Source organism: Lepidochelys kempii, chromosome 2 (genome assembly GCF_965140265.1).
Source record: "Lepidochelys kempii isolate rLepKem1 chromosome 2, rLepKem1.hap2, whole genome shotgun sequence".
Lineage (NCBI taxonomy): Eukaryota > Metazoa > Chordata > Testudines > Cheloniidae > Lepidochelys > Lepidochelys kempii.
The window spans coordinates 105711286-105724463 of record NC_133257.1 but is presented as its reverse complement, the minus strand read 5'-3'; the positions used below and the strand labels follow the sequence as shown (position 1 = coordinate 105724463).

Genomic DNA, 13178 nt, shown 5'->3' with positions numbered 1-13178 from the left:
AGTCTGGAATATGGGTGGCTGGACTCAAGCCAGCATAATATAATGTAAATGCTGGAGCCCCTGGTCAGCACCCTGGGGTTCAACAATTTCTAACCTGGGGTTACAAATGAGTTTAGACACTCAAGCCCTAGGTTAACAAACCCAGGGTCTGCTAACTTGAGTTCTACAGATCTGGGGCTTACATTGGAGTATAGACCTATTCCTAGAGGCTGGGGCCCCATTGTGCTAGGCACTGTACAAACATATTTTGTACATGCGAGTAGGGCAGATGGCTTGTCTCCCTAGCTCAGGAAAGACTAATACCATGGCTAAAGCCTTTCCTTCAGGACCCAGTTTATCCTTCAAACACAGTAAAACTGTTCAACCTAAGTTGTACACATGAATCTGGTCTTTTCCCCTAACCAAGGGTCTTCACATGGGTCCGGAGTTCTTTCCCCTTTTGTGTCTCTTCCCGTCTCGCTCCAGGGCCTGACACTGGAGCCAGCCTCCCTCTTCCAACTGAGTCACTTGCAGGCTTCTCTAATCATTTTATTAGTCTCAGCAGGGAGCTAGCAGAGCAGTCACTGGTGAGTCTGGGCCCATCTCCCCTTAAAGGACCAGCCACCCTTTGACTGTGATTTTGAAAAACAAACAACAAAATACGCTTTTTATATTGTCCTTTTTAAAATCAGTACCAACTTTACAGAACCTTCTCCACAGAACAACGATTAGCCCATACCTCATCTAATTTTTTCTTCCCTGTGGCCTTACCTTCAAGGAATAAGAGAAGGGTAAAAATTGGTGTTTCCAAGATTGTCTTCGTACATTTTTTAACTCTTTTAAGTTGTCTTAGGGAAGATGTTAGTATATTTTTAAGCGTTAACAATGTTACTTAAAAGGAATTTAGATGTCGCATAAAATTTTGAAATGTTTAAAAAAAATGTCAGAAAGCCCTAAACTCAGGTCAGCTATATGAAAGGTCAGGTTGCATACTCATGGATTCAAAAGGCCAAAATTGTGATAAATGTCAACACTGTTCTCGTCAAGTTGGTTATTACGGTGCGGCAACAGCTCTACTATAGTTAAACTTGAGCATTCGTTTTAAAGTAACAGAATTGAACTTTTTGTACAACAGTAATTTAAAAGCAATCAAATTCTTTTATTAGTTTGTAATTACATTTGTAACAGTTTCACCAGTAAGAAATGTGGAATTCTAAACTTTGGCCGAATGGAAATCTCTCTCTGTTCTATGTTACCCTTCAAGTAGAAAGGCTTTTGAGCAGTCTGAGAGTAAGTACCCTTTTGAAAAAAGAAAAGGAGTACTTGTGGCACCTTAGAGACTAACCAATTTATTTGAGCATGAGCTTTCGTGAGCTACAGCTCACTTCATTGGATGCATACCGTGGAAACTGCAGCAGACTTTATATACACACAGAGAATATGAAACAATACCTCCTCCCACCGCACTGTCCTGCTGGTAATATTTGAGCATGAGCTTTCGTGAGCTACAGCTCACTTCATCGGATGCGTTTAATAGGAGCTCCTTAAGTTAAGCAGACACTCTGGCAGTGTGACTTTTACAGGTACTTCAGTCTGAGACCTTGGTACATTTAAAGACTGAGTACATTCTGTGGGCCAGCATTCTGTCCTGCACTACAGTTATAGCTGAATTGGGGCATCCACTTACAACTCAGTTGTGCTCCAACCTTGTTATAGCATGGTTTGGGTTTGCTTGCATAGGTAAAGTTATGATATGTTTATAACCACGTTAAAGAAACATGCTATCTAGTTGTAACACAGCTTGGGTCCATCTATGCAGGCAAACCTGTTAAAACAAGGTTGTGGGGCACAATTTTAATGTAACTAAGGTGTTCCAGTGTGCTTATAAATGTGTTGACAGGATCTACATGATTTGTAGGCCAGCAGCTAGAATATAAGTAAAGGAAGCAGCTCTCCAAGAGCTGCCCCGCTCCAGATACTTTCCTAACTCTGACCCTAAGACTAGATAGCCAGGGGCAGAAAAAAGGAGGCAAGGAAGCTCTTGCCATGGCCAAGAGCCCCCTCCCGTGCCTGCTCCACTCGTGAGACATTTTTCTAGTTGAGCTTGTTGCTGGTGAGCATCGGTGAAGCTGGCCTTTCATCCCCAACTGGGTGCTCCTACAGCGGGGTGGGCAAACTATGGCCCGGGGGCTGCATCTGGCCCTCCAGATATTTTAATCTGGCCTTCAAGCTCTCGCCAAGGAGCGGGGTCCAGGGCTTGCCCCGCTCTGGCACTCCAGGCGGGGATTGCGGTCAAGAGCTTTCCCCACTCCACATGGCTCCTGGAAGCAGTGGCATGTCCTCCCGCCGGCTCCTATGCATAGGGGCAGCCAGGAAGCTCTGCACACTACACTTGCACCAAGTGCTGCCCCCGTAGCTTCCATTGCCCAGGAGCTGCGGACAGGGCAGTGTGCAGAGCTGCCTGGCTGTGCCTCCATGTAGGAGCAGGAGGGAGGACATGCTGCTTGAGGTAAGCGCCGCCCGGAGCCTGCACTGTTTAGCCCCTCCTGTGCCCCAACCCTCTGCCCCAGCCCTGATCCCCCTCCCACCCTCTGAACCGCTTGGTCCCAGCCCAGAGCCTGCGCCCCCAGCCGGAGCCCTCCCCCCCCCATACCCTAACCCCCTGCTTCAGCCGGAGCCCCCTCCCGCATCCTGAACTCATTTCTGGCCCTACCCCAGAGCCTGCACCCCCAGCCGGAGCCCTCACCCCTTCCTGTACCCCAACCCCCAATTTAATGAGCATTTATGGCCCACCATACAATTTCCATACCCAGATGTGGCCCTCGTGCCAAAAAGTTTGCCCATCCCTGTCCTACAGCAACCCCTGCTGCATCTAGCTGTTGAAGGTAGTCAAACGTCTCCTAATGCCACCTGTTCTCTTCAGTACCAGAATTGCCAATAGAGCTCTTCGCTTGATGCTTATTGGTTCCAGTTAACGATTAAACATCGCTGCCCCCCAATGCGCTGGGGGAAGGGGGGGGCCTGGCTGCTGCCCTGCACGCACCCAGGGGTTTCCATCTGTCGGCCCCGCGCCTGGGGCTCTGCTACTCCTGCATCCAGGGCTCTGCTGCCACCCCTGGATGCGCGGGGCTGGCAGCCGGGATCCTGGGCAAGGTATGTGGGGGGGGAAGGGCAGTAGAGCCCCACGTAAAACATGGGGGGGCTGCAGCGCCCTTGCACCCCTAGTTTCCCATTAAACCGATTGAATTTCAATAGGTTAAACAGTTACTTTTTTTTACCCACTATTTACATCCCTAGCTGCGCTAGAAAGAGAGCAGAGTTCAGATCTGGATTTCAAACTCTCAAAGTCGGGGGTGTTTGGCTCTGGATATGTGGTTCATCTTTCATGCTGATGCTAGCCTAATATGCATAGAACATGGGTTTTTTATGTGTTTTTATTAAAGCTACTTATCTGAAATTAGATGCCAGTCTAATGGTTAAAGTACAAGACTGGATCTAAGAAATGTGGATTCTATAATTAGCTCTGCCACTAACTGGAGGTGGGGCTTTGGTCAGGTCATTGGACCCTAGGTGGATCAGTTTCCCCATCTGTGAAATGAGAATGAGTACAGAAATCTGTTACTTTTGACTTACCTACATATTGAGGTAGTGTTCTCTCTGATCTGCCTGTTGAATCTCCAATTTTTTGCTTTACCTACCCGCACATTCTTTCCCATTGACATTAGTGGGAGACACATGCATTGTTACTTTAGAGATCCACTGGGTTTATTGGAAGGGAAATGTTTGTCCATAATCTCTCAGAATGCTAATATTTTATGTACATTGGACATATTTGTGTTCCACTTGAATACTGGCATTTTTGCATTCCTGGTGTTTTCACTTTTCAAATTCATTTCTTTTAATAATTTCATAAGAATGCAATTATTCAGATGTTACCGTGCAATTTAGTTAAATATATTCTGTGTAGGTGGTATTAAGATTCCTATAGTAGCCGATTTGTAGAAAACCAGATCACAGAATTCTCCTTGCTCTTGTCTACTAGATTAGAGACCAGTCCAGCTCCCAGCTAAGTCAACTGAAAGACTCTTACTGACTGCAGTGAGAGCTGGATCAGGTCTATATGGCCTGACCCTGCAAACAATCTTTATCATAAGCTTCAGTGGGATTATTTACCTTAGATAAGTACTACATCTGGGTAGTAAGTGTTTGCAAGATCAGGCCCCTGGTCACCAAAGAAGACCAAAATTAGTGTCCTTATTGTCTGTGAAGTTATCTTGTTCGGTTCTGCTCATTTTTATCTGTTGGAAACTATAAGCCTGTCTTTTAAACAGTCAACCACTGACTCAGTGTGACTGTGCAAGTCATTTGTTCATGTGATGCCTTGGATTACTTAGTTATGAAAAGAAGTAAAAGTCTTCGTAAAGAAAGATTCTTACCGAAGACACTAATATTTCTGAGTGCTGTCCCTGTAGATATGAAACACGGCTTCTGCTCTCCATTTTTTAGGTGCTTACATCATGTCGGGCCTTCTTGTTGTCCTCCCGCATTCCCGCCAAGGTAAGTTTGTTTTATTTCAGTACTTGTGTTGCAATCATCTTCATACATTGCACTGATGTAAACTTACTGGTGATAGTGCTCGTGCATCTGAAACAAGATCAGAGGATTGGAGGAGTAATGTTTGTGTAAAGTTGTTATAATGCCTTTTCAATAATGGCCTTCTTAAATGGTTTTGTCAGCACATAGATGAAACATTATAGGAGAACCTAGACTTTTAAAAATGTGCATGAGTGAAGAACTGCATTACAAATAACTTGAGGTGTTTTAACGGCACAATCCGTAAGACTCCTAATGGGATCTAGGTGAGTTAGTGCCCAAACAAGTTGATGGCATTACTCTGTGGGTATTGCCTACATTGCAGTTGGTGGGTGAGATTGCAATTAGGGGAGACATACCTGCTCGAGGTTTAATCTAGCTGGTGTGGCTAAAAAATATAAGTGAAAATGTGGCAGCATGGGCTATCCACACAAGCACTTGCTTGTACAGCCCACACTGAACCCTGTATCACTGCATCTTCACAGTATTTTCGCTACACTTGCTAGATTTAAACTAACGGGTAGGCATGCCTATCCACACTGCAATCATACCTCTGATTGCAGTATAGACATATTCTAAATTGTAGTCTCTCTGATTTCAAAAGGGATTATATTTCAAGCTCCAAATTAGAAATGATGTGGAGTGTTCTGAATCCTACTGTTCTCGGTGGAATAATCTCTGTTATTTTCCATGGGGGCCATAGTTTGCTATGAGAAGCATTTTGCCAACCTACCTTATAAAGGCCATGAAATACTTATTTCAGTCCCATGACAATTTGGAATGATTGTCATGGCAGAGGAACAATACATTTCTGTGTGGAGCAGGATGATTTTGAATCAGGTGATGATCTCTCCTCCCACCCAGAGTCCATTAACATGCTTTTGGCACATGTTCATGTTCTGCTTAGTTGTGCACGTATGCACAGAAAGATTAACAAATGATAATCATTGGTGCTGTAAAGTGTTCCCCTCTCTCATATCCAGGTTGAAAACATTTACTGAAGGCTAAGACTCTCCTTTTGGTGTCCCCAATGTTTATGGAAAGAAATGAAGGCTGCACATTTTCATATGCCAAATGGAAATGGTGTCATTTAATGTTGTGAGTTTGGAAATGGCAGAAAAAATCAATGGAAATAGCCACAGTATTAATTGAGCACTGGAAACACTTTTAAAAATGTCTTTTTAGTGGCTTTATTTCATAATATCTGTGAGGTTTATTGTGCTGTATTTTCTTCTTTTAAATCAAAGCCTAAAATCTGTATTCTAGGCTAATGAAAGTGGTGGCATCAGTGATAACTGAAATGGATGAATAATTTTCAAAAGAAAGCCGCTCTTCACAAACACACTTTCTTTTGGAATTTGGATCCCTTCTGTTTCAACAGCCAGTATGCTTGAAGAAAGCATCTTTCTTTATTAGCATAGGCGTGCATGATAGTTGACTTCCTAAAACCTAGAAAGTTTTAAAAGCTGCACAGGATCTTAATGTTACTGATGGAGCTCAATGACTCCTCTTGATGTCATCTAGCGAAGGAGCATTGATAGAGATGAGAACATACAACATTTTCCTGGGATACTATTATAACCTGTGATTATTTAATACAATAACAATGAGCAAGTGGTAGAGTAATCTAGTTGTCCTGAAAAGTGCATTGTGGACTGGAGGATGATGTGATTGATTTGTATTTTCAGTTTTGTTCAGTTTATTGCTATATTTTTTTTCTTTTATTTATGGCTGATCAAGTATTTTCTTCCCTCCACTCCCCAAATGATGCAAAAGACTTTATTTTTGCTATATGAAGACATCTCTCCCTTATGCAGACCTTCTGAAGGAGGAATTGAAAGGTGACAAACACTCACCACCTTGGTTCCTTCAAGGAACTTGAGTGAAATCTAATATGTCCTGAGAACTTCAGTTTTGAGGTTACTGTATTACTTTTGTATGGAATTCCAAGTATTAACTCATCTTGAACAGCTCACAAAATTGACACTGAAATTTTATTCCATGCACATGAATATAATTAAAGAGATTAAGATTGGTTAAATGTGACATTTGCCTAACACACAAAAAAATGTCAAGTTACGGACTCCTCTTCACAATACTTTAATCTCTGCACAGTGCGCTTCCACACAGAGTGACAGACTCCACACATTCACAAGGAACTGTCTTTCCCCTCTAATAGAGAAGGAAACACACCACATACACACTCTGTATTACAAACTTAGCAACATTATCAAATATTGAATGTTGACATAAATGCACAGATTAAGTATCTGGTGTATGATATGTTTGAGGGGTCAAGATTCCAAATGTATATTTGGTACTAGTTTGCAGTGAGTTTTAGCTACGTGGAAAGTTTGAAAGTGAACAAACCCAGATGGCTGTTAGCTAGAGGTATCCTAAAAAGGTGAAACACTCAGAATAGTGTTTATCCTTTATAGGATACTGCTAGCTAACAGAATAACTCTTACCTATTTTTAATTAATAAATTAACATGGATACTTGACAATCCTGAGAAAATTTGACTCAAATTATTTGTTATACATTTTGGAAAGATTTATTGTATTACACGTATGTGCGCGCTCACACACACAACATTGAATCCCTTCTTGAAGTGGAAAAAAAAGAAAAGAATACAATCTTAATTATAGAGGTGTTGCCACACCTAGCTATTGCACACTGAAATTCCAAAAGGGTTCTTTGCAGGACCAGCTTTTTGAGTCTGTTGCTTCTGTATAGATTTTTGTTTTGTTTTGAAGAGGTGTTTCAGGTTAGTGTGAGTATACAGAGTTGTCACACATGCAACACATACTTGTTGTACTGGGGCCATCAGAGACTGCTGGATAAATAATGTGCAGAGTGAGAACAATTTAGATGATGGAAAGTAGCTTCTAAAAGATCCCCAATGGTCTGTTGGGTAAATAGATGTACACTATGCTCCTGACTATGAAATGTGTTAAATAGACTCTTAAAATGTTCCGAGGTTCTAGGGACCTGGGTGACTTGGTATTGGACTAGCAATGGGATATGGAGACTTTCACTGCTTTGAATATAGTGTATGTCACTAGTGATCAAAAGCTGCCATCTGATGACTGGCTGACCTATGTGAATGTAGAGGAAGTTACAGAAGATAGGTGTCCACATCACAAAAACTGATATTAACTGGCAATTTCAGATAAGAAGTAACTGAATGGGCATGAAAATGAATGAATTCCTTACAAGGTGGTCTCTCCATGCCAAAATGAGATACTTTGGTGTGAGCAATGAGGAAATGCTTGCACTGCCACTGCCTGGGCTGCATCTGTTCTGTGGCTAAATAAAAAGGACCTTTCCATTCCTGGTTGAGGGGCACCTTTCATGAACAGTAAGTGTAGTTTTCCAGGCTGCTTCATGCTGTGATGCTGCTGTACATTTTGTTTCCTAGATCGGTGCATATTCTTTTGTCCCTCTCTTCAGCTAAATGATTGGAAAGAAAGTTCACCCTTTCATGAAAAACCATTTTTAACCGAAAAGAAAAGAAAAAAAAAGAAAGAAAGAAAAGAAAAATCAGTTTCACTAAACTAAATACAAACTTTTTTTGCAAAAAGAAAAGGAGTACTTGTGGCACCTTAGAGACTAACAAATTTATTTGAGCATAAGATTTCGTGAGCTAGCCGAAAGCTTATGCTCAAATAAATTTGTTAGTCTCTAAGGTGCCACAAGTACTCCTTTTCTTTTTGAGAATACAGACCAACACGGCTGCTACTCTGAAACTTTTTTTGGTTATTGCTCATTTCTTTGGAGGACAGAAGTGATGAGTTATAATTAGAAACTTTCGTTGGATTTTAGCCTTTAACTCTAAAATCCTCAGCGAGAGCAGAATGGCTTTAAACTGTGCTGCCCATCTACTCACTGATGAAAACTAGTAGTCTGTGAGGAAGATTACTCTAGATAAAAAGTGTCTTACATAGTATTATAGGCCTGTGTAGGTATTATTTCCATAAAATAAATTGTCACATTTATGAAGAGTGCTTTTATAAATAGCTTCTAAAGGATTAATTAATGATTAATAAATGGTTAACCAGTTAGAGTACAATAGGTCAAGAAGTTGCTTATAAACATCTATAACATTTTGTACTGATGTGCTTAGAACCACTTATAACGCATACTACTCAGTAACAGCCTTGAAACTTCTACTAGTCATTTTTAACCCATAAAAAGTTATTTATAAATATACCCTTAATATAAAATGTAATCAAATATACTAAATATTTACTTGTACACAATAAAGTTATTACAGCTGAGACACAATTACTGTTAACCTTCTTGTTTAATCAGTCCAGATGCATTCCTCTTGCTTAACTTGTGAATAATGTGGCGTTTTAATATGTTTTGGTTAACGTTTAAAAATGAAAACAAGGTATTTATATTCTGCACTTGTTTTACATTACAGCTAGAACTAACTTTCAGCTACTTAGAAATCCAAGGAGTAACCTCCAGTAAACCAGGTCAGGTGAGTGCTTTGAAGACCAAAAGGATTTAGTATTGTGAAGTTCTGATCTACAGTGCCAGAAGTATGCTAATTAGAATGAAATAGTTTACTTTCTACTTAGCTTTAAACCTTCTTTCTGATCAAGCAGGTAATGTTATTGAATGTAGAGGTTCTCGTCTAGTAAGCACAGGGCACATTTGAATTCTTATGTTCGCACTGCTTGTAAAGCTGAGCAATAATAATAGTAATTTAAAAAGTCAAGTTTAGGAATGAAGTGTGTGGGTGGGATGAAGATAAGAAATGCATCCCTTTCATAACTCAGCTGGAACAGAACTAATTGGATTAAGTTTTCATTTGTAATATAAATGTGATATTTTTCTCAGCAATAATGAAGAACAATGATGTTCTCAGGTTATACATCCCATACCCTGCAACTCTATGGATTTTTATGAGAAACACTGGCAAATAGTGGTGCTTAAATTACACACAAGACCTGAAGAAGAACTCTGTGTGGCTCAAAAGCTCATCTTGCTCGCCAACAAAAGTTGGTCCAATAAAAGATATTACCTCCCCCACAGTGTCTCTCTAATTTCCTGGGACCAACAAGGCTACAACTACCTGCATACACAGAATTAGTTTAATTTCAACAGGGAAGTTGAGCATCTTGGCCAGAGTTCTCAAATCTAATTGTATCAAAGTCTATGTAGGTTACAATATCGTACCTCTCTGTGTTGGTTTTTGAAGAGGTTGTTAGAAAGGGGTGCTACTGCTTTTTTATTCAAACACAGCAGAACTGTACATTTAGCACTTGATGTTTTCAATCTAGCTTTTGGCGTTCTCTATGTACTCATTTTCTTGGAAAACTGCAGATGTTTTTCTTTAAGTAGATATCAGGAGGCACTTATAAAACTGTGTATGTTGTGTTGTTTTTATTTTGGGGGGGCTGGAGTTTTTTTGAAAGATGCTAAAATGTAATAGCAGTATTTTTTAAAAGGTGTCATCCTATTTATAATAGGAGCAGATGATGAGAGAACAGATAACTGTTTTTGTGGGTGTATGTGGGGGGGCATTTATGCAAGGTTCACAAGTAAAGTGCTTCTCTTCAATGGCAGAAAGAGGGGGAGGAAATTTTAGCTTTCATCCAGCATATCATTCTACCTAAATCTTTTGATATGTTTAAGCAATCCTTACATTAATTATGTTTAAGCATTTAGATCTGTAGATGAAGACTGGCTGACTCAATGACAGCTTCTTGTGGAGCAGCAGCAGAGCCTTGGTCTACACTAGGGGGATGAGTCGATGTAAGGTACACAAGTTCAGCTACAAGAATAGCGTAGCTGAAGTCGACATACCTAGATCGACTTACCGCGGCATCTTCATGGCGGTGAGTCGACTTCCATCACTCCCCCATCGACGCCGCTTGCGCCTCTCGCAGCGCGGGAGTTCCGGAGTCGCCGGGAGAGCGCTAGGGGATTGATTTATCGCATCTAGACTAGACGCGATAAATCAACTCCCGATATATCGATCTCTACCTGCTGATCTAGTGGGTAGTGTAGTCCTACCCAGAGGCTATGAATCTCCCTGTGAATAGAGTGCGTAGTAGGGAAAAAAGTTGTCCATTTGTTCAGCTCCTGAGAGCAGTTGTCTAAAATCACTGTAAAGGAATTAAAAAATAATGTAGAAAAAAGTGCTTGAGGGTCACCATGTACACATTAGACTATTACTACATCTTCTAGGATTATCTTGTGTAGAGGAAGATATAATGTGGTGCCAAATGGTAAAGCCAAAGGCTGTTGAATAGTTTGTGTCAGTAATGCTGCAATCTAATTTAAACCGTTGGATAGCAAGATCACTTTTTTGTTTTAAAACTCCCTCACCACCTCTCCTTTGCATCAGTGCTGTTAGGTTAAACAAGTTACTACATCCTTTGAACTTAGGATAATACAGTTTGTTATGCCTGCCAAAGATATTTTCTCCCTGTCAGGGTATTATCTTATCTTTAGACGTAAATGGCACAGATCAAAATCCTTGAGCGTCTCCAGAGGATCATACTTGTTGATTACTTAGCTATTGTTTAAGCTCAGTAAGGCAAGCTCCATATATTGCATATTTTTCTGCTTTGCTGTACTTTTCTTGAGCTCTGAAACACGTTTTAAAATTGGAGATCTCTGCTGCTGAGGCTTTCAGTTTTGGCTTGGAAGTCTCAATTGAGATCAGTTCATTTTTAAGCCTTCATGCTGTGATGGTGGAAGACATTTGGCCTAAAGAAAAAGAAAACAGACTTTGAATATAAATTTCTTTTCTGTATTGAAGAGTAGTTCTTACTTGGAGCATTTGTCACATCATAGTAATAATCAATGTGTAAATAAGCATATGTTTAACATTCAACCATTATTATTCAAAAAATTTCTTTAAATGGAAATTAATTCTACAGTGCTTATATTTTTTTCTGATTTTCTGATATATTTTATGTAGCTGATTGTTGAAACGGAGAAATGCAGCATTTCCATGAAGATTGCTTCATCAGAAGATGTGAATGAAGTGATGGCACACATTGGAACGTGCCTCAGGAAAATATTCCCTGGTCTGTCTCCAGTGTAGGTACTCATTTTTTGGGCACCTGTATTACATATAGCTCACCAAATTGTTCAGGTAGGCTGACTAGCCACTGTTCCCTGCCCCCTGGTCCTTACCTTTCATTAGGAACATACCTTAGATGTAAGAAATGTTTTGGGCCCGGGTCTGACCCTCACTTGAGCTCCTTTGTAGTAATACGGAAGAATCCTTAACTAGTGTGAAGTCTGCAGAGAGGCAGGCATGGCTGGAGCATGCTGTATTTTGGAGAATCCCACTGGCCTAACAGCCCTTTGAGAGACTGGGTGCCAGACTGTCTCTGCAGTTCCAAGGATTGAAAGAGAGCCTAATGGTGCCTAAAGGTCACCTTTTTTTTTCTTTTTTGCCCCCTCTCTTCACAGATCTTTGGCACACCTGAGGGTCCCGCCCTTTGTTTTCAGTAACTTCTTTTCCCTAATGGTTGTCCCTAAACAACTGTGATGTTCGCTAGTTTTTTCCAGTTAATTATCCGTGGCTAAGATCCAATTGGGGGAGTGGAGGGAGGACTGACTAGAACATTCATCATTTTTCATACGTCAACAGTTGGGAACCCAGTTGTTAAATCACATACCTTCAGCAAAACATCTCTACTGCTGTCTTTCTCACCTGCCCTCAGAAATTTGTCTGCATTTTGTACTCTGCTCCAGCATTCCATCTTTCCCAGTCATTCCTACTTTCTGTTTCCTTTCTCCTATCTCTGCCATGCTCCTTTCCTGCATTCTTTCATCCTACAGCAATGCTGAATAGTTTTTTATTTTCTTCACTTTGTTCTCACTTGGTTCCTTAGTCTTTCTCCCTGCCCCATTTTAATTGGTGCCTCCCAGATCTTATGACTCTGCTACTCTCCATTCTACTCCTAATTTTCTAAGAGTTTAAAAACCAAACATATATATGCTCCATATAAAATATAATTTTCCCCTTGACAAACACTTTCACAAGTAATAGTTTTAATACTCTCACTCCAGAAAAATATAAATGATCCAGCAGAAGTCATTTATTGTTTTTTCTCTGCTTTGCATCCTGTGTTGTTCAACTTTCCTGTAGGTTGAGTAGGAAATAGTCACTAAACTTAAACTGGTATTTTTTTCTTCCTTTCTTTTTTTTAAATCTCTAAGGCATCACTACTGTTTACCATAATGAAAACTAAAATCCTTCTTCAGACTCATAATAAGGCAATTTGTTGGCAGGAACAGCTAGAGATACTATAGCCAAAAGGGAGAAAGGGAATGGAAGGAAGGGGCTGCAAAAAGCTGCATATTTTTCAACATCTTATTTGATTATTTTGGACTTCGTACCTTTTTCTCTTGGGCTGCGTTGGTGGCATTGCTGCAGCATTTGTGAAACTATATAGAGATCTGGATTCGGGGAGGAGGGGAGGAAAGCCAGATGTGATTCTGATGTCAAACTGGTGTAAATCAACAGACTCTCAAAGTCAGGTCAGTGAGTATTTGCAGTTGTAAAACTGGGGTCAGACCAGAATCCATCCAAAGGGCTTTGTAACCACATACCCTATATGCTAAGGAAG

General features: G+C 40.6%; 1 protein-coding gene across 5 annotated transcripts in view; it reads left to right on the top strand.

The window, feature by feature from the left end:
- Positions 1-13178, top strand: part of CARMIL1 (capping protein regulator and myosin 1 linker 1) — a 254387-nt gene that overhangs the window by 105191 nt on the left and 136018 nt on the right. For 3 of the 5 annotated variants that reach the window (XR_012157297.1, XM_073331850.1, XM_073331848.1), the window contains exons 3-5: positions 4486-4536; positions 9002-9061; positions 11516-11637. Coding sequence is in view for 4 of the 5 variants with exons in the window: in XM_073331850.1 (XP_073187951.1) it covers positions 4486-4536; positions 9002-9061; positions 11516-11637 (233 nt within the window). In the remaining variant the exon portion in view is untranslated. Of the gene's footprint in view, positions 1-4485; positions 4537-7152; positions 7934-9001; positions 9062-11515; positions 11638-13178 lie in introns of those variants that run through there. The other 2 variants (XM_073331851.1, XM_073331849.1) reach the window with 2 other exon arrangements.